This window comes from Strix uralensis, chromosome 2, assembly GCF_047716275.1.
Source record: "Strix uralensis isolate ZFMK-TIS-50842 chromosome 2, bStrUra1, whole genome shotgun sequence".
NCBI lineage: Eukaryota > Metazoa > Chordata > Aves > Strigiformes > Strigidae > Strix > Strix uralensis.
In genome coordinates, this window is record NC_133973.1 from 93,505,553 (window position 1) to 93,531,786 (window position 26,234).

At 35.5% G+C, this 26,234-nt stretch overlaps 1 protein-coding gene across 9 annotated transcripts in view; it reads left to right on the plus strand.

The window, feature by feature from the left end:
* The window catches only part of DACH1 (dachshund family transcription factor 1), a 364,557-nt gene that overhangs the window by 318,679 nt on the left and 19,644 nt on the right, over positions 1-26,234 (plus strand). For 5 of the 9 annotated variants that reach the window (XM_074859524.1, XM_074859526.1, XM_074859525.1 and 2 more), the window contains 3 exons: positions 4,074-4,221; positions 8,543-8,686; positions 9,154-9,222. In XM_074859524.1, the coding sequence (XP_074715625.1) occupies positions 4,074-4,221; positions 8,543-8,686; positions 9,154-9,222 (361 nt within the window). Of the gene's footprint in view, positions 1-4,073; positions 4,222-8,542; positions 8,687-9,153; positions 9,223-13,188; positions 13,256-19,814; positions 19,923-21,840; positions 21,898-26,234 lie in introns of those variants that run through there. The other 4 variants (XM_074859527.1, XM_074859533.1, XM_074859528.1 and 1 more) reach the window with 3 other exon arrangements.

Here is a 26,234-nt window from a genome sequence, read left to right on the forward strand (position 1 = left end):
TCTAGTTTTCCTTTTTCAGTCACTGTGGGCGATTGTTGGAAACAGGATATAATCTTCTAGGTAGCCCACTGGACTAGCTAGTAAGGCCATTTTGGTGTCACATATAGGTGGAACACACTATAGATGTAGCTAGAAAGAGAAAGAGCTTCTGTATACCTTCCCCTTCACCCCTTTCAAAATAAGCAACACATTATTTGTATTTTTTAAAACTAATGATGGGTAATACTGGCTTTAAGGCTGAGTTCAGGTTTGATATATGTTTCATTTCTATAGTATCAGTAGACTGCCCTAACATGATGGTGGTTTTGGATACACCTGAAAATGGGGAGAAATGCCAACCATATATCAAACTAACTTTTTGTTTGGCACATTTCTGAAGAATTTATCAGTGGAAAATATTAAAACAAGTGCGTTAAAGTAAACAAAACAAATCAGAATGATCTGTAAATCTCTATGGGAAAAAAACCCATTTTTGACCTTATATTAAAATACAAAAATGTTAGTAACAGTGACACAGAGGGGAAGAATGGCATGACATGTTTAAAGCCTGGCTCCAGATAGAGCCATACTGTATTAAAAACAAATCTGGAACCTGAGCATGTTCACCACAATTATCATTATCCAGCCTCCATAACATCTGACCTTCCCTAAAGGGAAATATTTTCTTTTTGTTAATGTCCTGTGTTGCACTGCATTTCCCATTGTCATTGGCAGCATATTGATTTAATATCAGGTTAGAGGATTAGCCATAGCAAATACAAGTTGGACATACTGTATTTTGTAGAATCTTTTACAGCTGATCCACTGGGAGAATTAATAGAATTTCATGCAACTCTGAAATTGCTATTCCTGTTCGAAGGGGCACTGATGGTTTTTAGATGCTGTACTTTTTAGTTGTTTTTCTCACCCCATTCTGTACTGAATACAGGGAGATATTGAATGTTTCCAGTATTTTTGCACTAGAGCTGTCATTGGCAGCAACAGCACTTTTGCATATGTATCAGTTTGGCTCTAGTGCAGATTTTTTTTCACATTGGACGCCTACTGATGTGCACTGATTTAACTTCTAAAAATGAAACTTAATTTTGTGTAGCTTATAAGTAGTCCCTAGTGGGTCTTGGATCCAAAAAGCTAATATTTTTCAGACATAATCAGCAGCAATAGGTAATGTATTACCATTAGCTACGTTAGCAGCAAGTATAAAAAAAGGAAGGGTTGGGGGAGGAAGTGTGGTGTAGAAATTCAATAGAAAATGTAATATGCTTTTAGCAGCCTCGTACTTTGCAGCAATTCTTAATATAAAATTACACACAGCAGTGTTACACTCTAGCATTATTCTCCATGTTTATTCATAATGATTGTTTCATATTTAAAGAACACCAAAATATTGTGTTTTGTCAGCCAAGGACAATAATAATTTAATAGTAATTTATTTTAAACTGCTACTGATAATACAACCAATCAACACATTAAGTGGTGCCAACATTGGCATCTTGCTAAATAATCTCTAGGCTTTGCACTGAGAGTACATCTTTCAAAGATAAGTCAACAAGAGCAATCAGAGCAGAAAATTAGAATTTGGTATCTTAGAATTAAAATACAGCTAAACTAAAGTTTTAATTGGGGTGATCTAAAAGGGCACTTGATGTAATGATCGCTTTCATTTGTTACTAATTGTTTGTTCCTGATGAAGAAGAAACATGTACACGAAAGTAGTTGAATTGAGTAAAGATGGCAGTTGCTTTAGCAGCTTGATTTTATTGTTAAACAAGATTGTAAGAATTTGTGTGGAAGGTGTTTGCAGCTTTAAACTTACTTGACAATACACTTTTCATCAACTAATACTTTTCATGTAATTTCACTTGATCTGGTTTATCAGTGACTTGGATGAATCACATGTTCCAGTAAGTGATGAATTGGAAGAGAATAAACTATTCTAGAGTTTAAACATAAGCCAGAAGCAGGTTTTGATGAACAACTCCTATGTCAATTTTTTACTATTTCAAATGCATCTCATAGAAAACATAGTTTATGATGGTTGTAAATGTAGGAGAATATGATGGGGAAAGGGAACAGAATTCAAGTGGATATTAACTTTTTAAAAAATAGATTAGAAGGGCTTTACAGATATTTCACTTTGTATTTTACTTTGCATATGTCTGTAGAGCTTTATATTTAGCTTTATGTGGTTTTCTTTAGCAGTCATCCAGGTTTAGCATTCAACACAAAATACCTTTGTGTTTTAGCTATTTTAGAATAGCATTTGATTCTTTTAAAGAAAACTGCTAAAACTTTAAACATATTTGTAAGCACATTTGTTGTGTTACCATTGTTAGATATTTTCAGATGTGGTTCTATACTTATGTAGTGTATGTCATTTTGATGACCACCTGGGTCTTGCAGTCAGAAGGTGTGGAGTTCTTTCAGTTCCTGTGGACTTTAATAGATTGAAGTGTAATAGAGTGCAAAGCTTTAAACTCTGAATGAGACAACACTTGAGGCAACAATTTAGTTAAGAATGAGGATGAGGAGTACTGAAAACAACAGGCTCTGAAAGCAGACTTAAAAGAAGAGTTTGAAGGACACAAATTTCAAAGCAGGCATTGACATTGGGAAGACTAGTGGGATAAATGTGCAGACTAACACTCACGAAAAATGCTTTTTCTCTTTCTCAAGTATCATCATGCTGGCTTCTTTTTTTCATTCCATTTTGGATATGTTTCAAACAATTTTACTGAAGAAACATGCAACCCAGAATACAATTTAGAAAGTGTGCCTGAGGGGTGAGGAAGCTTACTTGGGAGTTGGGGGACATGATTTCTTGTCTGTACTGTGGCTGTTCTGAAACCAAGTCTTGAGCGTGAACCTTTTATCTGTTAGCTGAATGCTTCCCTAGCAGAGCTGTTGGGGAGTACTCTTCAGTCTCTCTTGTTGGCATTGTTTTGCTTTATATCAGTAATTAAATCTCTGTTGGGTCAAATTATCTCCACAGTTAAGTTGTCAGGAGACTTGCCTAGGATACAGAAGAGCTAGGTTCATATCCATGGAGGTTCATACATGCATATCCATGCTTAATTATTTACTCTATTATGATAGCTTCAAGAGGAGAGATTCAGGTGTAGACTTAAGAGGCTGATAGCCAGGCTTCTAGAAAATGGAAAAGGAAATATTTCCTCTTTCCATGTTCATTTATTTCAATTGCATTTCTCCTCCTCTTTTTCATACCCTATCTTAGTGTCCTAAGTATCTAGTTATTAGCTCTGCCGGGATCTTCCTGTTTCCTTGCAAAAAAGAAGGAATTGTGAAGTTGAAATTCTCAAAAGGAGTTTAGAATAGGCTGAATCATTATTTCCTGATACGATAGCAACAAAAAAAGGTAGAGTTTATTTCAACCATCCCAGGTCAAGAAATTAAGCGATTGCATTTTGTTCTCTGCTGTGAGATAACAATTGTACAAGGTCAGGGAATGGATTTAAAACAGAGATATCTTACTGCTTTGCGACTGCTAATATCCCAATAACCCAGTCTTCTTTGGTAACTGTATGAAATATGAAAATATTTGAAAATAACAATAATTAACAACAATAAGGAACAAATGGCAAGCCTTTAAAAGAGTCTCCCTTTGGTAGCTTCCACTGGCTTATGTTGTGCTAGAGATTGAATTTGCCATTCTGTGGATGATGTGATCGTGAGATTAGATTGCCAATTCTTTTTCAATGGGACAGCTTTTCGGTTTGTTCACAGGAAAGTGCCTGACGTAGGCTTGTCTCTTTTATCTCTTGCAAAGCATAATCCTACCCCTATAACTTTTTCACATTAGTAGTATGCACAGTCAAAGGTGAGTTTGCGTTTTCTGGGAAAACTTGGCGCTCAGCTTTTTATAATTTTTGCCCACCTGTTAAAATTAATTCCAGTAAAAATTTGCTGTTGATAATAGGGAGGCTTTGACCCAGTAACAGGATTATTTCATTTGTAAAATCTCATATGACTAATCAAGGAGAAATAACAGAAGTTATTTATTATGTCAGCTGTTCTAACATTCTTCAAACATATCCAACTTTATCTTTGAACAGGGCCTACTAAAGGTTGCTATAGACAATGCCAGAGCTCAAGAGAAACAGGTCCAACTGGAAAAGACAGAGCTGAAGATGGAGCTCTTCAGGGAACGAGAACTGAGGGAAACACTTGAAAAACAGTTGGCTGTGGAGCAGAAGAACAGAGGTATGTTAATTAAGCAGACATAAACACCTTGTAATTTTTTTCCTTAGGACACCCAATTTTTTATCAAACACCTGTGTTTGATCAAAATTTTCCCCGTTATCTCATGTTATGACCAGGCTGAGTGCAATGCAGGAGGTTTTACAGCCTGCCTGATTCTGCATAGGATCTTCATGTCATTTAGAACAAGGACCTTCCTTTTTCTCAATGCTTTTCTTGAACGTTCCTTATTACATCAGTAATACACAACACAATTGTAAATACCATAGGCGCTGTTATGGACTTTAGCAGGTTGTAATCATTATGCAAAAGGATAGCTACTTAGTGCAAAGACAACTTGTATCAAATTTAAGAATCTGCAGGGTTTTAGGAACTCTTGCTTCTGTTCTTATGTGGTAAGGTCATATATTGCATATTTAGGCAAACCGTGCTTAATAAATATAAAGTTAATAGTACTATATAAGCACTTTATAATGTGCAGGAGATCAAACACATGTTTGTAGAAGGAACAGTTAAGGTGCTTCTTGATAAGGCAGTAGCATTAGAGCATTTCAAACATTAACATCAGCCCACTGTAAAGCATATACATGATAAAGATTTTTAAATAATTTCATTGATAGTAAAGGTAGGGCAGTTTACAGTGATTTGCATTGCCTGTTTGCATTACAAGCATGTTCCTATCTTTATGGCTTCATTTTTCTGTATATGTATGTCTTGCCCTTTAATAATGTCTAATTACTTTGCAAGGGACAGTTAACCTCTGGGGCTTACTTGCTGTTTAGCACAGACCATGACAAGTCAGATACATATTTTTGCAGGGCTAGAGTTATAACTCTCTTCTTGTCCAGTTTAATTTTCTGGGAACCAGCTAAATAGGGAATCCCGAGAACACTTGGATTCATAACCGGTGTCATTATACCTTTAACTAACATGCTAGCAGTAAGTACACAATGTAATCCTGTTTCATGCCTTGACCCATTAAGGGGTAGGATTGTCACATCATTAGTTTCCTTTCTTAACTTTTGAGAATACATTTTTAAAGACAACTACTGTTAACAATTATCACAGCTGTGCAATGAATCATCCCTTTGTCCACAACTGGCCTGTTTTGTTCAGTACAATTGCACTACTTACACTTTTAAAGTAGTTTTGTAAAAGAGCTTGTTTATTCTTCACATCCTTTTACCTGTGTGTCTCACAACTGCTCAAATATATATTCCTTCTTAGAGTTAGACAATCACATGTGCAGTAGAAAGGTTGGGGAGGGACATCTGACCTTACTTGAGTTTTGCCATCTAAAAGTTAAGCACCTCATTTAAGTTAATAGAAGTTCCTCTTCTGGTCAATAAAAGAAAGAGATTCGTATATCCTGTTCTCAGACAGGTAGGTGGGGTCAGTTACACTTTGAAGACTTCTTTCTCTTCCCTTCAACTCCAGAGGAAATATAGTTTTCTAGGCTGGACTAGACACATATGTTTTGAGCAGTTAAAATTAAGCAAAGTGAATTTCACTCAAAGTTGCATGTCAGGAAAGAGCATGGGATAGTCCCTTACTTCGTTCACGGTACTGAAATAATTGACAGTGTTATTTTCAGCATGATGCATTACCTGCTTTTTAAATGTATCCCTCTAATGATGATATTGCACTGGTAAAAGAGTCAGACCAAAGAGGAATGGATTTGAACACTTAATGGTGGTATGCAGCAAAGCAAATATAATGAGGATGACTGTCTCTGCTAGTGGATACTTCTGTACAAAAGAAAGAAAAGTAATGGATTATTCTTTAAAATGAACAGATCCAAGTAGGAGAGAAAAAGTAAGGCCAGACTGTAATTATTGTGAGAATTTATTCTTCAATTAAAGGTAGAAAAATACATAGGAGGCTTTACCTACTATTACTTTTTACAGATAGCAAGTGTCATGGTTTAAAGAAAGTTTCACATGTCTTAATGGAAGCATGAGCAAGATGGGAGAAGTGTACCATATCCCTAAATTAAGAGATGCCATATGAAAAAACTGAAATGCACTTAAAAGCTACAGCATAGAAACACAAGTCACTGTGTCACATACAGGTCAAAACCCATAGGTGAATGGGATCTTCAGCATTAGGCAGCTCTATCTTTTTCTAGTCATGTTACCACAAGTAAAATATCTTTTTCTTTAGTGGCTACATCTGAATATTTCTGCAGTTTTTTGGAACATTAAATTCACTGCTGCTACTGTATGTTCTACAGAGCTGTTTATTTACTGTACTGTTTCCTTCCTTCTTTGTAAATATTCCAATTAGTGATTCCTAAGGCTGTAGGATGTGTCTCATCAACTGGTGAAAGTAGGATAATATCTCTTCTGTGAGCAGCTACACAGTAAGGGCTTGCTAATTCTGGCTCTGACTGCTGTAGTCACATCTACAATGTGTCAGCCATGATGACATTTTAATTCAGAAAGCAACATATGTTTCCTTCTCATTTATTGCAATCACTTTCAAAGTACTTATAATGAAAACATTAAAACCGTGCAATGATTCAAAATGTATTTAGTTTAGCCTTTGTATAGATACTAGATGTTCTTTGATAGCATGAGCTAATTAGCCCGTAAAGTAGTTGGTACTATACGAAATGAGAAAGAACCAAAATTTCAAAGTCTTGGATGTAAATTATGTAGCTATTCTGACTACAGTATATGTGCTTATATACATTTTGTGTCTGAACAGTTCTGTATAGCAACACAAGATATCCAAGATCACCCGAAAAGTGGTTATTCTTAGCATGTAAATTAAATAGTAATAACAATGACAGTTCCCTTTAACAGTTTCATTATTTGCATTTTGTAAAGATACCACCATCACAGACTATTGGAAATGGGGAGTATGAACTGGTAGAAATATTTTTTTACCTTTTCCAGCGTTTATCCCTAGGCATGTACCAGAGGTACTTTGGACTGAGATACAGGACTAGATAGATCTTGGCAGTCACCTAGTGTCATCCAGTATCTGGTTTTGGTAAGGATAATTCGCTTAGTGTGTGTAAAAAATTCTTTAGTGAGTAGTTTAGCAGATAATTTTTTAGTAAGTGTCAAAGTAACAGACTGTCCAGGAAAGGGTTATCCAGGAAGATCTTATGAGAAATAAACTTCTTACATACACATCCCTGAAAACACTAAATGTGATATGTAAGAAAGGTTGGGGTATGGTGGAGGAGATAATGATATGTTCTATGACTGTACATGATTTCTTTAGAGGCTCATTTTGGCTTTTATCAAGTAGAAAAATTGGTTCACATTATTCTTTTCCATCAGGAATGTAACCTGCAATATGTTCCTTCAGTTAGGGATCATGCCAGTCTTACTTTTGTGATTGTAAGTCACTGGTAACATAGAAAAGAAAACTGTGATTAAGTTTCATCCTGATCTTGCTGTCCTTTTCCTTGTAAAATTTGAACTGAAGAGATACAAGGAAAATATTTTTCTAAATTAGGGCCTTTTAATGCTTAATTTTAAACTACTCCTTCCTTTCCTAATATTTTGCCTTACACTTGAGAAAGCAAATTAATATTTACTTGACTGGGGGATCCAGTTTCGTAAAGGATTTGCTGTGAGTTCGTCAAGGTCAGTTGGCTGATGGAACAGGAACTGACAGAAAGCAAGAAAGAGAAAAGGGAAAGACAAAGGGAAATGTGGATAAGAAATAAATATGGGGAAGAGACCGGGCACCAAGAGGTCAGATGGCTAGCAGGAAGCAGCAGCTTGGAGGGGGGTTAGAAAGCTCAGGGCATTTCCCTAAGGAATGAGAACCACGGTAGGGTGGGGGCTGAGCTCCTCCTGCAGCCCGGACGCCCAAGCAGCCGGATCTCCCTCTTGTGGGAGAGAAGCTGCAGGCAGGCAGGCAGGCAGGCAGGCGAGAACTTCATCACTATTTGTATACTAAATGTGTGCTATGGGCAATAACAAAATGGTGGACTTAATCCTGAAAAAACACTTCACCTCCAGAGACAGAGGCGTATCTACATCAGATGATGCAAAAAGTACATTTCATTGACATTTCCAAGGTTTTCTGATGTGGACGTTCACAGATTCTCATCTGTTTATAAAAAATATATATGCTAAAGTTGAATATCATCTACAGTTTTCAATACCATGGTATAGAACAGTAGCTCTTAGAATATCCCAGTGTGATTCCAGCAAATTTCAAGTAATTTAAATTAGTGTTGTATAATTAATCAATTTATATGAACTGTTGCAGTTGTAGCTTTTCTCAGGACTCTTAATAGGTAATCATGTAGCCAAGTTTCCAATCTGAATTTGAGTACACTGATGTTCTTTTTTCCTAGCAATAATTCAGAAAAGGCTAAAGAAGGAAAAGAAAGCAAAGAGGAAATTGCAGGAAGCACTTGAATTTGAGACTAAACGACGGGAGCAAGCGGAACAGACACTGAAACAGGCAGCTTCAACAGATAGTCTCAGGGTCCTAAATGGTAAGAAAACAATTTTTGCCTCTGTGATTAACTTTCAATTTAAGTGCCCGAAGAAGCTTGTTATATTGAAAATTTATAACATGATGGGAGCGAAAAAAAAAAGAATATCTCTTTTCTTTCCTTCATTCAAGTGAGGCCTCTTTCTTTATTGTTTTGTCACTTTATATAGTATGTGCAAATAAACACACTGGAGAGAATGTCCAAACTAGGACAATTTTATATTATTAGCTCGAGCAGTCAATTTTTTTTCTTCTTCTTTTTCTCCCCCCCTTCATGCTTGGAAAATCTATTGCTCATTAATCTTCCTAGTCTAACAAAAAATTGTCCTGGCCTCCAGTCATTGTTCAACATTAAAAAAACTGACAAAGGTTGATTGTATTGTAATTCAGCATTGGAGTAACAGGTTGTAAAAAGGGCTATAAGAATCAAATGAAATATGTGTCAGTCTTACCTTTCTATGTTTCTAGACTCTCTGACCCCAGAGATAGAAGCTGACCGCAGCGGGGGCAGAACAGATGCTGAAAGGACAATACAAGGTAGGAATTTGCAAAAGGCTATAAATCTAGATCTTGCTATATGAGTTTTTCCTCAGCTTTAGACTGCTATTCAAGCATGTAGCCTACCATCTGGGCCACATCAAAACAAGTTCAAACAAGGTCAAGTTCATCTTGCTTGTTTATAAAAGAGAATACATTCTATGCTGATAGATTTTCTTTAAATTAATAGGTCATTTCTGTTTATACAGAGCAATTGAAGAAGAATAATTAATTTGAGGCAATATTGGGTGAATCTCAGACATGCTGGATGCAGTTTTTGAGATTATGTATAGTTACATTTGAGATAATTTTTTAAAGGTATATTTGAAACTTTTGAGCCTTTTAACTACACAAATGACTAAACCTAATGGATAACTTTCAAGGCATGATGAGAATTTCATAGCTAATATTCAGTGGCAGTTACTGAAAGGTATGTTTCAATAAGCTACTCTGAGCATTAATGATAAATAATCTGTTTATTCCCTTCTTGGATTTTTCATTTACCATATCCCATTATTTACATTTTAATAAAACAAGTCTGCTGAGTACATTTATACATGAAATACTAAAGAAAGTCATATTACTTCTCCTGTGAATCTAAATGTGTGTATATATATATATATTGTAAACAACAAGATATTAGTAAAGAGCAATTTTTTAGGATAGTATTAATGTTATAACGTCTTCTCTAGTCAACAGGCTAAATCTACCTACACGAATACTAAACAGTAAAAATATCATTTGTTTTCAATCATAAATGAAGGTACATTTTTCAGAGGCAAGCCTGAAATTATTAGTGTAATCACTCTCACTTGCCTTTATTTTGCATTTCAAAGTCAATCATCTTAATAGTATTATTTGACATCATCTGTGTGTTATTTAATCACTTTTTCTAATTCCTAAAGAGTTGTTCCTGGTGTGCTGCAAGGAGGCTATAACAACAGAATAAAAAGTCAACAAGCTTTTAATGTATTGAGCTAATAAACAAATTCAAAAGAGACAATAAGTTCTTATGTAGGATGAACACAGGTATATAAACACAAACATTTAGATTTAAAGCAAGTTATGTCTGCAAAGTCAATAACTCACAAGTTGGAGTATGCCAGATTAAATGTTGCCTGGGAAATGGGTACATGTTATGAGGTTTGTTATATGAGAATCCTAATTTCCTTCCCATAAAATATATGCCTTATTCAAAGCACCATTTGCTGTAATTCATTTAGTAAGAATCCAGTCTTTATGTCATTTTGTTGTAATCCAGTCATTTTGTTATTTTGTTTGGTGCAAAGACAGACTTCTAATTTCCTGGGAGGCCATTCTGTTACACTAGTCACTGCACTGCCTGAGCTCTTTGCAAATATTAATTACTTCATCTTCAGAGCATTCCCGCAAGGAAGTGAAGTTTGGAGTATTCCCATTTGAAAGCGGGGAAATAGAGTCACAGAAAGACTGAGATGACAAATTGCTTAACTTTTAAGTAGCTAAGACCTATTTTTTCAGGATACTTTGCATTTTTTGGCAAATGTATTCAGTGTATTTAAAATCACTGTTCCTGTTGAATTCAGTTTCATTTATGGGCTGAGATACCAAGCTGGATATTTATAAAATGAGCAACACATAATTACTGAGTATTTTGGAAGTATGTATTCTAAAGGACTTATCCCAAACTACATAGGAACAGCACTTCAGCTTTTTAACCATGATTATCCATTCTTTTCCAGCTATCCTCTGCCTGTTTATGCTCATTTCATATATTTCCATTTCTGCAACAAATGAAATCAAGGACTTACAAGCAAGATTCTCAGTAATGTTGACCTTTCCTTGATTCATCTGTTCAAGGTGGTGCAAGGAAAAAAAAAAACAACCCACAGATGATTATTTAATTAAAGACTGGTCCATAATATGTTTTGATCATGTTATTGGATCACATTGCGAAGGCAACCTTAATTCTGACATTTCCTGTCTCTACTTTGCAGTCTTAACATATAATTAAAATAGGTTTTTCTATGGAAAAGTAAAAAAGAAGCAAGAAATAGAGTTGCAATTTCTTATCATTTAATATATTCAGCTTAATTGTCATACAACAGTTCAGAACTTTTAGTTCTACCAAAATATGTAACCATACAGCACAAATGTAACTGTAGGAGTTATGTGGGTCATTGTCATTGTGGATCAGCTATTGTAGGCTGACAGGTTTCAGAAATAGTTAATGGCAGACGAGTAATGCTAAGTGTCAGGACTCTTTGTGTTCACTTCCAGTATTGGAAGGAGGATTCCCTTTCACCATAACCTCCCTTTTCTGTGTCGTCCTTAGCATGTATCCCTGTTACTCCTGTATCTCTGTGTTCCAGTTCCTCCTAGTTTCTTTCTCCTCACTCCAGTTCCACCTTTTGTCAATGGCTAAACTCACTCTCTCCTGGCTCTACATTACATTGTGTATCTCTTTTGCTAACTTCACCTTCTTCCAGCATTCTATTCTGAACTCAGTTTCATGCCACCCTGATTATTGCTTTAATTACAAGTGCTTTCTCTCCTCAGTGACCCCCAGCCCCCTGTCTCTGTCTGACCCTTCCAGTTGGCTGCTTCTCTTGTCCAGCCATTTTGAAAGTCCATGCTGCATTGTCATTCCCCATTACCAGCCTTTCCTGTTTGGTACCACATCTCTGTCTGTATTCTCTGCTTCCCCTCACCTCCCCATCAAGTTCACGTTCCCTACTGCTTTCAGTACACATTCTGTTTCTTCTTCTGCATCTGGATATCGGGGAGAGCAGCACTGAGAGAAAAGCAAAGACAATTTCTCTGTTCTTATCTCAATATTTAGTGCAGCAATTATTTGTAGGAATGAGGAGAAAGGGTTGCAGGGAAAAAACTGCTTCATTCTTGCAACACCGGGATAAAGCATGCTCAGTACAGATGGGGTCTTTGGAGAATTTAGCTGCAAAACACTACAAAAGCTTTCTAATGGGTGAAACCGAGACTTTCCCAACACTTTCTAAAATTTTCATTGGGGCAACAAAGACCATGTCTTTCCAATTTTGCAAAATTTCAATTATGTCCTTACATCTTATCTACAAATGATACTTTGTATACTCTAGTATGTGCTATAGAATTATTGTATAGAATATACAACATATTCCATAATAAAGAATATAATACTATCTCTTTCATGTTTCAGGTTCTGGGAAAAAATACTTACTAGGGAAATATTTATGCCTTTCTTATTCCTCTCAAAAGTGTATCTTGCTATCAAAGCATGTCTGGGGTAATAGTGTCTTTATCCACAATAATTTAATTTTTTTCAACTTACTGTATTAAGCATGCTATGCAGTTCTATAACTAAGCAAACAAAAGTAGGAAAGCTGCAGCATTTTGTGGGGAAGTGAAATAATTGAAATACCAAGTGTAATTTCCACATTTAAGAAAATATTACGCAAGGAAATAATAATTAAAAATAAAGTTTTAATCTACCATTTATTATAAATAAAAGGATCTGTGTCAACTTGAAGTTATATTTAATGTTGATACTTTTAACTATCACTTTTGTGAGTAAGGAACGTGTAAAAGATAATTGCATTTGTCAATAAGGGGGTTATGTTCTGTTCTATTTTTCATCATGTAGCATTCATTCAGATTCACTTTTAGTTCATGTAAAGTCTGTTGTAAAATGTGAGATACAGTAAAAAGAAATTTGAATATGAGACTATAGAAAGAAGGAATACAGGTTATTTTAGGGATGGATTTGGGTTTTTTTAAATACTGGGTAGATAAGAGTTTGCTGGAATATACATAAAATGCTAACAAATAATCATAATAAATAACCCAATTATGGGTCTCATTTTTTAACAGATACAAACAGATACTGAGTTATTAGGAACTGGTGTAGACACTGGTTTTAAATGTTTTCTTTCTTGCTTCTGTTTAAAATAATAATAAAGCCCATTATCCTCTTCTCCATACATATTGTAGGTTCACTAGATGCCTATGCCTAGCTCCCAATCCGGTTTCCCAAGACCCCCTCATCCCACACAAAAAGGTACCATACAAAGATAATGTTTGACTTTTATATACTGTTTTGTTACCAGACCTCTTACTAAGCGCTAGAACAATGACATTTACTGCCTCTCTTACTTTCTTATTTCCATTGACTTTTTCTTCCCCATTTGGTTACTTACCATGTACTTGTCTGCCTATATTATCAATTTTTCTTTTCCTCTATAAATCCCGCATTCCCAATTGTCTGTCTCTCAGTAGTTTCCCTCCCAAGTCCTGTACAGTCATCTTCATTCTGTTTAAACACCACTGCCTTTACACATTATTTAAATTCCTCTAAAAATATTTTACTTCTGCACTGTCTTCCTCGTTGCCCATTCTTTTCATATGGTGTCCCTGCCATATCTTCCTTTTCCCAAGTGACTCCCAAATGGTTTTGTCCTTTTCTCCCAAAGCTGCCCCAATAAGAATAAGGAAGTTTAACCAAATTTTCTCTCTCTCAGGCTGCTATTTTGTTCGTCTTCTCCATTTCTTTCTTACATTCTAGCAATCACCTCAGTCTGTACCTTTTCTACTTTCTTCCAATTAATTTCCAACTTCTACATGCCATCATTCTAGCTTCTTCTGAAACCAGCTCCATCATTTTCTGCTAACAGTCTTCTCACCCTGTTCAGTTGCCATGAGTTCTCAGGCCTATCTTTTTTTTTTTTTTTTTCCCCCCAAATATCTGTCTGTGTTCCAGGACACCCTTTGCACTTTGCCTGTCCTCAAACATTTCCTGTCCTATTCCACTCTTGCAGTCAACTTTTCCTTAACTATGTATTCTCTTCCAGTGCAAATTTTGTTCCTTTTGTACATCAATCAATTTCATACCTCAATTTCTTAGTCTGCTGCAAATTTTTTTTTTTCTAGCACATTATCAGCCTTTCTCCAAATAAGTCTGCTATTTTACTGTCCCTGTCCCTTAGCAAAATGAACTTATGCTTTCTAAGCCCTTTTCCCACTCTTTCTTCTTGCCTTTTTCTAGTTCTCCACCTCTTCTTTAGGCTCATATTAACAACATAGTTAAGTGTAATGCTAAGTGGCTTCAGACTACGCTTTCCTGATGTAAGAAAAAGAGCCACTCAGCTATCATGCACATAAAAGCTTCCAGGGCCATCTGTCTTTTTCCCTCCCAGAAAGGACAAGGCAGGAAATGGAGATGTTGAGCAGATGCAGGAATACAGAAAGAAAGCAACTGCAACTCAGCACACTGACTGCATAGTCCCGTATGAAGTAACTTGTAAGGCCTTTGAAGGCTACTAAAGAAGAGTGAGAAAGAAATTATGATTTAATTTTGCCCGTACCAAGAAACTAGTGTGTGCATTTTGCTGCCTGAGTACTAGGGGAAAGCTGCCCTGCAGCTGTCCTCCACATTAATAAAAATTGCTCTGATAGAGCTTCAGTCATTTTCCTGAAAACCTAAACTAAATTGTTTTCTGCGTTGGTTTGAAAGTTGTTTAATCTATTTTTCAACTAGCAAAATCAGTGTAATAATCTCAGAAAATGATAGTCCTTGATTCTTTCTTCTATATTGGTGTTTGAAAGACAGATATCTAAAGGACTTCCACAATGAAAAGAAACTTTTGGTGGTTCTGTGAAGCTTGTCCTCACGGTTCCATTTCTGATGTATATATCTTGGACAAAAGCAGGTAGAAGCGTGTGATGATATTTCTTACGAGATCAGAAACTTTATTGGAAAAGGGCATTATCAAGGCTCTAAAGTCAAGCATTCCAAAATTAGGAAATGGTAGAATTAAGGTTGTCTTCCACACCTTTGTTCAACCGTCTTTGTGTATGCATCATGATATAATCTTTAATTATATGATTAGACACTGTATTTTCCACAGTACCCTGTCTCATTCAGTGCAGAGGACAAGGATGTAGCTGAATAAATGGATATATATCCAATATTTTCTTTATCTTCAGTGCTCAATGTGTGTTCTCATGCTTTATAAAATACTCGGTTTATATATAATACTTTCATCGTTAGACATCATGCTTTACAGAAGAGGTGTGAATGATTATCTCAATTTCGTTCATATATTAAATCTTAATTTTGGCATTTCCTAACAGTTAAGTGATTTGCTTCACCATTTGAATAATGTCCTAGGTAACCATTTCCTAAGCTTTTCTTTTTAACAAGTAAACTACAAAGTCAGAAGTTTCACTGTGAGATGACATCTGACAGCCTTATGGACTTGAACCTTTAGATTCACAGTGATAAAGCTAGCAAAGTAACTGATAAACTGTAATACCTTATTATGAGCAGTGTGGTCTAAGGAATGACCTTTTTGCCATGGGGGTTTTACAGGTATTTGTTGAGATAAATAAAGACAATCTTGGGATACATTTCATGCTCTTGGGCATAGAATCTTCCTTTCATTTTTCATGAAGTCTGTATCACTTTTAACAGTGTCCCCATCAGCTTTCTTATCCCTGTTTCTTCCTCACTTCTGGCCTTTGTATCAGTCCTAATAACCATTTTCAAATTTTATAATCTCTTTCTTGCCTCTTTTTTGTCTCACCTTTCACAACAAGTTTCTATTTATATCCAGTCATAATTCCAGCCTCTAATTTTAACTTCTTACACCTAATATCCTTCTTAATCAAGATCCAGAAGTCTCCAGATACTGACTCATAATACTCTACCCATATTCTGCACATCCAGTTACTTGTCAAGATTTCTCCTTCTAAGAGACTTCAGATTACTTTACCTGACTTTCTTGCCCTATCTGTGTTCTGTCCCCTATCTTTCTTTCTATTCTCAACCACTGGGTCCTGTTCTTGTCTAGTGAGTCCAAATCACTTGGTCCCCAGCTTCAGTCTCAGTTACTGTCAGCCAACCATTTCTTACTAGCTCCCTTTCACAGTGTCTTCCAGTACCCTGGTTTCTGTGTTTCTGTGTTTAACCAGTCTCAGTCACTCCCCCTAGTCACATTTTCTGTCTTTATTTACAATTCCAACTGTTTCAGACTTCTTGTCCTAATTTCTCTAAATCATAAGCTTTATATGACTTAATGTTTACAGACTTATAGAAGGTTATTGTTGGCTGCTAATCATAGATAAGACACATTTTCCAGTGCAGGACTTCTCTGAAATTAACTAGCGATTTTTTTTAAAAATAGTTTTCAATATCCTCAAATGACAGGACATCTATTTCTTTTCTGGGGACATCAGTTTTCTTTGTAGAACGTTTAACTAAAATGTCTTTTCTTTAGTCTTTCCTTCATTTATTTTGCCCATGATATTGACTGTGATGACCAGCATAAAGTCCATCTCTTTTATCTGTTATCCTTCTTTAGTATCCCTTCAATAATTGCATCTTTCTCCCAGGGTTTCTATCTCATATCTTTGCATTTCTGTCTGTTCCTCTCTGTGTCCCCCTGCTTCTTAATCAAAAGCAATTCCATTTGCTCCCATAGCTCCTCAAAGATGAGGTCATCCATCTGTATAATGCCATGTAAACCGATGGTCCTATATTCTCTACAGTATTAACTGATTAAAGTCAAGAAAAGCAAAGCACCTTATTCTTTATACATTTTACCAAGTTTTTCTTGCCTTTTTTATCATTAAGACATCTTAGAAACGTTAATTTTATATATATATATATAAATTTGTAAATTCTGCATTTTTATTCAGTTGACACTTGCTTATCAGTTATTCCATTTTTATTTCCACTTAATAAGTACTATGGATTTGTTGTTACTCATTATTGCATGAGACTTCTAGCAGAAAGGTGCTTGGGTTTAGTATAGAGTCAGGATTCTCAAATGGATTTATTAGGTCATTTTCAGGATGAAAATACATTTTCACTTTTCCATGTCACGTTTCTTCTTCTCTGCTGACCCTTTTCAACACTGTTTCTTCTTCCCTTGTATTGTTGCTTTCCCATTTTCCTTCCACCTCTGTTTCAACCTTCCCCCCTGCCAAAGATTACTTCTGAATAACCCAGATCTTTCTTATTATGCCACTTCTTTGACCTGCAAAACAATGTGTGTGTATGATCTGGAGATATGTGTCTGCTGGTTGACCAGGTGGCTGACTAGGAGATACATGCATTCTGAGGGATCAGTGACAAGCTAGGAGATACGCATTTTCTGCTGGACATCTTGTTGCTGCCTCTTGGCAGCTGGGCAAATCAAACAGTACATGATGCTTCTCAGCAGCTGATGGACCAAACAAATGGTTTTTCAAGCTACAATAGACCCACGGCCCACCTGTTGTGTAGGCCTGCTATAAAGGTTGAACATTTCAGCAGGGAAAAGAAGTCAGGAGCTGGAAACAAAGCTGTCAGAAGCCTGGAAGGCAAAGGGATTTTTTTTTCTAGATATATTGAATAACTGCCCAAGGAAACATCTGCTACTTAGCTAGGCTGTTTATGGAAACAAACAGCTGACTATTCTAGACCCATAGAATTATAAAATGGTTCTGTGAAGCAGCAACAACAAAACAGTGGTCTGGGTTTTTTTGGAGATGAACGTTTCTCTGATTTTTAGGACGCTTAGCCTGTTATTCCATTAGGCCAGATTTTTTTTCTAAAAAAGAACATAATAATTTCCATTTAAGTTGTCAATAAGTCTTTTTTCAGTTTAGGAGTCAACAAACATTAAGAAGGTCTGTCTATGTTTGTGAAATACCATGTCTTGTGAGAGTGTGACTCAGCAATCTAACAGATAAATTTTGCATTTCTCCTTTTACCTGTCTGATTATCAGCATTCTTCCTTAAGTTTTCCATTCTTAAGGTTTCTGAAGTTCAGTAAGACAATGGGTTTGACTCTCTACACCCTTAGTTAACTGCAGACATAAACCAGGATTGTCTCTGTAATGTGACTGCTGCCCTCGGGGTTATTCTGGCACCTCGAGGTAAGAGTAGTGATCTGAGCTACCAGAAGAGTGTGAAAAAGACAAGAGAATGGAGCAAAACTGTTGTAGTGACCCACTAGGGCGTGATGTCTGCTGTCTTGTTATTGATCCAGGCCAGAGTTTGCCAGAGTCAAACAAATTGATGCATTGGTGAAAACATGTGCACATGCACTGTTCAATTTTAGCAGCTGAAGGGTCATGTGTTTTATTCATTGCTCTTCTCTTTTGTCTTTCTTACGCTAAAAAAAAATTTTTTCAGACTCAGACCTAGCAGTGGTGTTAAAGGGGGGAAACTGTTAGAAGTTTAGTGTCTAACCCTCAGTGACATTTAGTGGAGCTGCTTTACTAACTCTTTTTGGTTAGTCCACCCGATTCTATTTTATTTTTGTTCAGTCTTCCTAAAATATTTGCTGGGTAAACATTGTTCCTATTTGCAGTAACACATACTTCTAATGCTTCATTTTCCTTCCGATTAGTGCCTTAAACTTCAGCTGCTTTTTGACTGCAGTGTGTAACGCCTTGTATTAATGTCAGGGTCATGCACTTATTATTCATCTGTATAGTGCTATGCACTTCAATGAAATTATATGCATAATAATAAATAACAACATTAATCTGTGTGCACCACCTTGAATTTCATTACTGTTGCAGAAGGTGTATCTCTGAAAATAGGTTCTCTAATTTTTATACATTTTAGAAAGAGCTGGGTTCTGTCCCTGTACTCTAATTTAAATATTTTATTTTATTTGCCCTAAGAAGAATAAGCCTTACTAGTTTTACCAGCTCACAAGTTTTAAAGACATTTGTTTTACTGATTTTTTAGCTTGACAGTCAATCCAGTATAGTTCCGATTTTAAACAGAGATTGTACATTAGACACTTATGACATAGTTTGTGTGTCTTTCACCATTGAAATCTGAATACTCAATGAGGAAACATACAATAAAAATTTATTTTGCTTCATATTTCCTTGACCATGAATAAATACTGAAATTATCTTGCAATGCCTGGAAACCAAACAGTAAGAAGTATGTTCCCTATCCCCCTGTCCAGGAGTCCAGCACTTTGGCAGGTTTTCAACCCAAGCTAATCAATTGAAGGCAACATTGATTAACTTAAACAGAAGGTGGTATTGATTGCAGACAGTAACCTATAAATAGATGATTGTTTCATAGCATTCATAGGTCATTGTTAGCTACATCTTTAAACTTTAAGGTACATAATCCTGTTATCTATCAGCCAAAAAGCAAAGGAAGGGCATAGAGTTAAAAACAGTTATACGTATGTTGCAGAGTATTCTTATATACCCTCTCATTCAACACTTATATTCTTATATAAACTTTTTCCCATTATCTTTGAAATTGCTATCTATTGCAATTTACATCTCATTTTATAGCTGTATATATACAAAGCTGCTGGAAAGCAAATATGTTCATGGCTTTTCTACTGAGATAAATGATTAATCAATCAGAGGCTTTCTTCCAACATGGTACTTTAGTACACTTTTTAAGCAACTGTGTAAAATTAATGACTAAGCATGAACAGAGTCAAGTGAGAAAATTCAGGACAAGAAGAATATTAAATAAAACACATTCTGCACCAAAGAGGCTATTAAGACTTTATATAGAATTGTTTTTACTTGTTTCATTTTCATTCATCTCTTCCTCCCTCCCTCCTCCATGTTCATATTATTCAAAGAGGGAAGAGGATAGGATGGATGAATTCTTGCCTAACAAACTTCTGAGGTCACCCCCAGTTGTCTTGCTACCTGGGAAAGATGAGCACTTCAAGCCACCATCCGACCTATTTATGTTTCCCATAAGTACCCTGTTCCCTTCATCTTCTCATTCAGAAGGTAACTGAAACCTGAACAGGCTGGTAAAACACACATTTCTAGCATAGTCTCATCAGCTGAAAAGCAAATAACTTTCTCCCTTCTAGAGAAAGAACTAAAAGACTTTATTTTTTAAACCAGGATGAAAAATTGATTAAAACAACGACATCATCATTTCAGTGAAACGGTGTTTCTATAGCCTATCATGAAACAGATACAAACAAAGTGGATTTCTAATTCATTCACAACTGAACAATAATCTTGTGCCTCTTTATGTTGGTTGGGGAGCTAGATCTGCTGAGTGTAAGGTGTTTATCAGTGTTTGCCTCTACACTGTGTAGAGAACTGTGTTTGCGTTTTTTTATAAAAAAGCCCAAGCTCACTGACTTTCAAAAAGATCTGACACTTTTTACCATATGTAACTCAGATAGCAGCCCTTTGGCCAAGTAGAGACCTGGACCCGGATATGCCAGCCCAGAACTTTGTTAAAACGCCTTAGAGTATTCTTGTACTTTCTGTTCTTTGAAACATCTTTGCCTTCTATCTCTATATTCAATGTTATAATCTTTTCATAACTGCTTCTTTTTTTTTTCAGTTTAAAAAAAATCAATTTCACTGTGAAATTTGCAAGAGTAATCATATGAAGAAATAGCTAAAGAAGTAAAGTTGGTCTTTAGCAGATATTCAACAGAATTAATTTAATAAGAGTGTATAATTCTTTTCAATTGCTAGTGTAAATATATATATCGAAACAGGAAACAGAATCAAGGCATTGAGGTGAAGGAAAGCATGTCTGTGCATAATAGTTCTGATAAACTGTTTAAGAACAGATTATTCATGAGAAAACACTAATTTCGTAAATCTACCAAAGTTAGCTAGTCCAAAAATAGTCTCTTAAATTGTTGTTATTTATTTTCAGAGGATAGTTCATCTATTATAATGTTTCTGCATGAATGTAAGTTTTAGTAAACAGATATTTATTTGTTTACTTTACTGATTCCAGTTTGCAGCCTTGTGGTGTGTCTCAGATAAATGGTTTTGAGCTAAATCAGGAGTAACTGGAAAGATAGAAGTAATGTTATCATTGCAATATCTGAACAACTTTGCAGTCTTTAATGGATTTAATCTTCACATCAGGAAATACTCCTGTGATGCAGAACAAAGCAATTATCTTTATAGCATAGAGGGACTAAGGAGCTTGATCATGGATTTGTCAGGAATCTGTGGTAGATCAGAGACTAAACCTAAATCTTGGAAGAGCTAAAATTTTCATTCTGCCCTTCAAGTTTTTGCCCTCCTTTTTATATGTTTCTTCATGCTCTCTCATTGTATAGACATATGGAAAACTAGATGAAATTTATCCACTTGAATATTGGTGGTAGGATTTATGTCCCAGAACTTCATGCTAACAGGGTACATGTAACACATCATCCGTGCTTGCTCTTGACTTGCTCAGACTGATGGCTAACCTCCGTGAATATCAGGGTAATGACAAAGTGCACCTGGTGTAAGTCTCTTGAAGTCTTTTCTTTGTTAGACACAGCTTTGAAAATACAACAACGTATGTCGCCTAGCATTATTTGATTATTATTCGATTTGATATGATTACCCCTCACATATCAAGTTGACATTATTTGTTCAGCTTTTGTAAAAAAGGCATGGCATAAACTCTAGATTCTGTTACCTCTACATAAACATAACCAGTTTGGTTAAAATACCTTGCATAATGACATCTAAAAGGTTTGAAGCTAGAGTAAAGTAATGGGGAATGGATTATTTAATTTATGTAGGTTCTGCCAGCTTCCTAACCCCAAAGCTCCATTGAATTTCTTTCTTCAGCTTCCTGGTATACAGACAGGCTCAATACCTGCTATACTTTTCTACTTACAGAAGTGAAGATAAACCAGTATCAGTTTTCTGTACTTCAGGAGCTGAAGACCAAGCATGCACTCATTACTACATGCTTTCCTTTCAATGTTTTGGTCAAAAACACAAAGATGTAACATTTAATTAAATCTAAGTCATCAAATGCAAATCTGTCCCCAAGTGTTCTATGGCAACAGCGAGAAGCAAAGGAATTGCCAGTCATTTACATGGAAGAGTATTCAATGCATAGCTTCTATGACGTAAGCCCATTTTAGAGCAGCAATGGTGCAATAGTGCTCATTAAACCTTTTTATATGATCATACCTACCTATATCCCATACCATATTCTTGAAATGACTCTCCCCATTCATGGCCAAGGTAAACAAAGATTAGTAAAGGAATATAGCCAAGTAATGTCATTTCCCTTAAAGCTTTACACAAATATTTTTTGAGATGAGATGATGACTATAAGATGTTAGCGACTGTGCTGGTAAATGACTTCTTCAATTTATGTGGGAAGTAATATGTGTTCATGACCCTGTATTCTTGATCACATCCCTGATTCGGGTACCATTCCTGATTTCTCGTTTTGCTGTCAGATTCACCTACAAATCCAGTTTTCAAGCCTGAAGGACTGTAGTGAGTTAGTCTTGTGAATGTAACATGAGGGTCTTCTTAACTGTGGAGAACACTAGGTGAAAAAACTATGAGGATGCTTATCTGGAAGCATCACTCCAATTTGAAGCATTTTGATAGGAGTAGCACACAAGGTGAAGGGTAAGGCAAAACTTCAAGTACTGTGTTTCCAGTTGTTAAAAGGGAAGAGACGGTGAATGAATTAAGAAGGAGTGACAATTCAAAGCAGCAAACTAGGAAAATATTTTTGCCATGTGAGTTTGTTTATACAACTCAGACAGAAGTAAGCTTTAATAGGGTAAGATATGAGGAGAAACAGCGTATGAATTTACAGCTAGAGAGAGGGATAGGAAAATGAGGGGCAGAGACTTTTTATGAGAATAAATTTAGACACTATGTTGTAATGAAGAGTCAGAAGTAACAAGGAAATGGGTTACCTCAATTTTAAATTCCACTGACAGACAAGATGAGAAGAGTGGTTCATAGTGACTAAGAGCAGTAGTAGTGGGGAATACAAGGAGGAATCTGAAGGGGTGAACAATTAATTGCTCTGTTTTCCCAACCTGAGATTGTCAGAGCAGCTAAACATTCACAGAGAGAATCAGAAAAGCAGGCTGAGGTTTTAGATCAGACAGGAGGCAATAGACCTGGAGTATAAAGGGCTATGTCAGTCGTCAACATGGATATGGTAGCTGAATTTCTGTTTGTGGATTAGACTAATTGGCTATGAAGCATGGAGAGGGAAACAATGGGAGGAAGATCACAGCCCTGAGAAACTAAAACAGAAAGTTGAGGAAGGAGCCAAAAAGATCAAATTGAGAAAGAAATTAGCCATGTGAATGGAGAGTAAGAAGATCCTAACAAAGGGAGAACAATATTTGAATACCAAAAACCTTTTATCAAAGGCTAGTCTAGAAAAGTCTAGGAGGTAGGGTATGAGCTGCTAGTTCTAAGATTTGACTAGAAAGTAATCATTAAAGACAGCCACATTTAATAAAAGTTTGCAAAAAAATCTGACTAGCAACAGAATTGATGGTCAAGGAATAAGGTACTTCCCAGCATTTTGCGAGTATTATGGTCATTCATCCATATGTTTAACTGACACATTCTTACCAAATTAGCTAGATAGAAGTATTATATCAATGTTGTTCAAGAATAAATGACTTTTCAAAGAATAGGAAAGTTTCATAGGTTTTAACTTCAAGTTAAAGTCCTTCATTACATTTTCTCTTATCAACAATGTCCCTGAAGACAGGATTCTGTTTATACAGAATTATTACAGTGTGAGTTCTAGAAATTTTCTTGGATATTTTTACTAAACCTCTGTGGTAATTGCACTTGAGAATTTTCTTAATGGTAGTAATCATCTATCAAAAAACGTCAAGCTAGGCATGGCCCTATTTTCTCTCTCCTTGTTGTATTTAAAGAGAAAATCTCAATTTCTGTCAGATGCTGTAGATTTGACACCTAACTGAAAGAAGATATAAATTAAATCAAATCATTGCACTTTAATATCTGAGTCCAGATAAAAGGTATGTACACAGCAAAACTTTCAAAGGGAGGTGCCTTCAGTTGGAACTTGGTAAACAGCTGGAAGGCATAACACCTGCAAGGGGAAAAAAAATAATATTTTCAGAGGGCCACATAATGTTACATTACCTTTAATTCTACAACCAGCTAAGAAATTAAGAAATTTAGAGAGTAAGTGAGCAAAATATTCTTAATAACCTTCTAGCAGCCTGCTTTGTGACAAGTACCAGGTAGTGATTTTCACTGTGTGTAGAAAACCTGGTCTGTACTGGTATAAGTGTTAATGAGAGCAACTGAAAATCTACCTCTGTGTACTTTGTCAAATGCATGCATGCATATTCACATTATCGAAAAAGAAAACTTCTTTTATATTATCAGATTTTGAGAACGTATAATAAAGTCTTTGATAGAGCAGTCTTTTGCTGTAGTAGCTTAAACTACAGAATAAACATACCTTGTGTACTGCATATCATAAAATATGATTTAAATGAATGATATTGAAATCAAAGTTTCAGTTTAGGAACTTGAATGTATTGTTCTGAAAAGCCTAGTCAGTTATATTTATAGCTTCATATTTTCACAGGAGGAAAACAGTCTAGCAACCTAGGGATCCTTCATACTTTATGCAAGTGCAGTAGGTTTTAGATAACAGGATCAGGTCCACAATTTGCTTTTCTTAAAACCTACAATAAAAAATAAAAATAAATGCCACCACTATACAAACTACAAAGGTGAAAAAATGCTGTATCTTGCTTTTTTCTACCTCCTGTGGCTAGGGACAGAATGCAGACATGCCACAATAATGTTTTTTATTTCTACTGTTCAAACCATATTAATGAGAACATCATTTTGGAGAACTAATTATTTCTATTTGTCTTGTGTCACACTTTCTAATTCCCCTATATTAGCACAGCCAAAGCAAATTAATTGCTTTTCCAGTAGTTGAACCTTGTCCAAGAATGAGCTCACATTCCCTTCCAGTTTTGCAGTTTCTAGGAGTGCATTGTGTCAAAAATTTCTCTTGATACTAAACATAGCCCAGAGAATATCTTTACAGATTTCTGTTGCTGCTCACTTGATGAAATTTATAAGTTTAAGTGACCCACTAGGAAAGATAAAGTTCTTAGCTGCAAGATTATACATCAAAACAGTTAAAGTGAAATTAAAATTAAATGAATGAATCTCACTGAAGCAAAAAAAGCAGTAATTAATGGTTCCCTTAATTGTCTTCATAAAATATTTGCATGGGTCTAATTTGCATAATTTGCATGTATTAATTAATCTTTCAAAGGAATTTTGTGCTGAGAGAAGCCAAAAAATCTCTTTGTTTTATTTAACATCTAATGAAATATTTATCTTCGTTAATGAACTTCTCATCTTCATTAAAATAAAAATTGCACAAGTTTGTATGTTTTAAATGTTTTTATAATTGAAGTATACAAAAAAATCTCCTCAGACCTACAGTATCTGAAAAACAAACACATTATTGCACATTTTGTGTCATTGTGTCTACAGCAACATTTAAAATTTGACAAACCCTATTCACTCTACTAAAAGTTTTTCAAGGAGTTTTAAATTACTTCAATTTCATGTTAACTGATGATTTTATTTTTTTTTTTTACTTTACAAGTAGGAACGACAAGGTAGACGTTTTGGTATTTTTTTATTGTCAACCTTTGATGCATAACAGCTTTTATAGAACAGATGCTATGTATAGAAAAAGAGACTGACGTTGTAGGTTAAAATTTAAAATACTGCAGGAGTTTGTACATGATATGGGGTTAGATTATACTCTGTTAGACTAACAGTGGAGGTGAAAACAGTTTGTGAATTGCTGTCTAACATTTACTGATTGAACTTGGAGTAAGACTGATGACAGTAACTGTTATGAAGGACGGTGGTGGCAGAGGACCTAGTTAAATGACAGGTTGTGGTGATCAGCAACTTTGAGACAGTATCCAAAATAGCTAGACATCCAGAATAAGAATATGCAGTGCAAAAAAAACCCCAATATTAAAGTTTTGTGCAAAATTTGAATATGGAAGTTTGAGGAGATGAAAAGAAATTAAGTACTTTGCAGACAGCTATTTCTGTAAAAAGAATAGGTGTAAGAGGATGATGGTTAGTTTTTCAGGAATAGAGGTAAAGGCTAGTATTTAAAAAGGAGACCACCTACAATCCCAAGGTAATGTATCAGCTACTTAATATTGTTGGAAATAGTGTCTGTGGAGAAAGAATAGCAAAGTATGGTT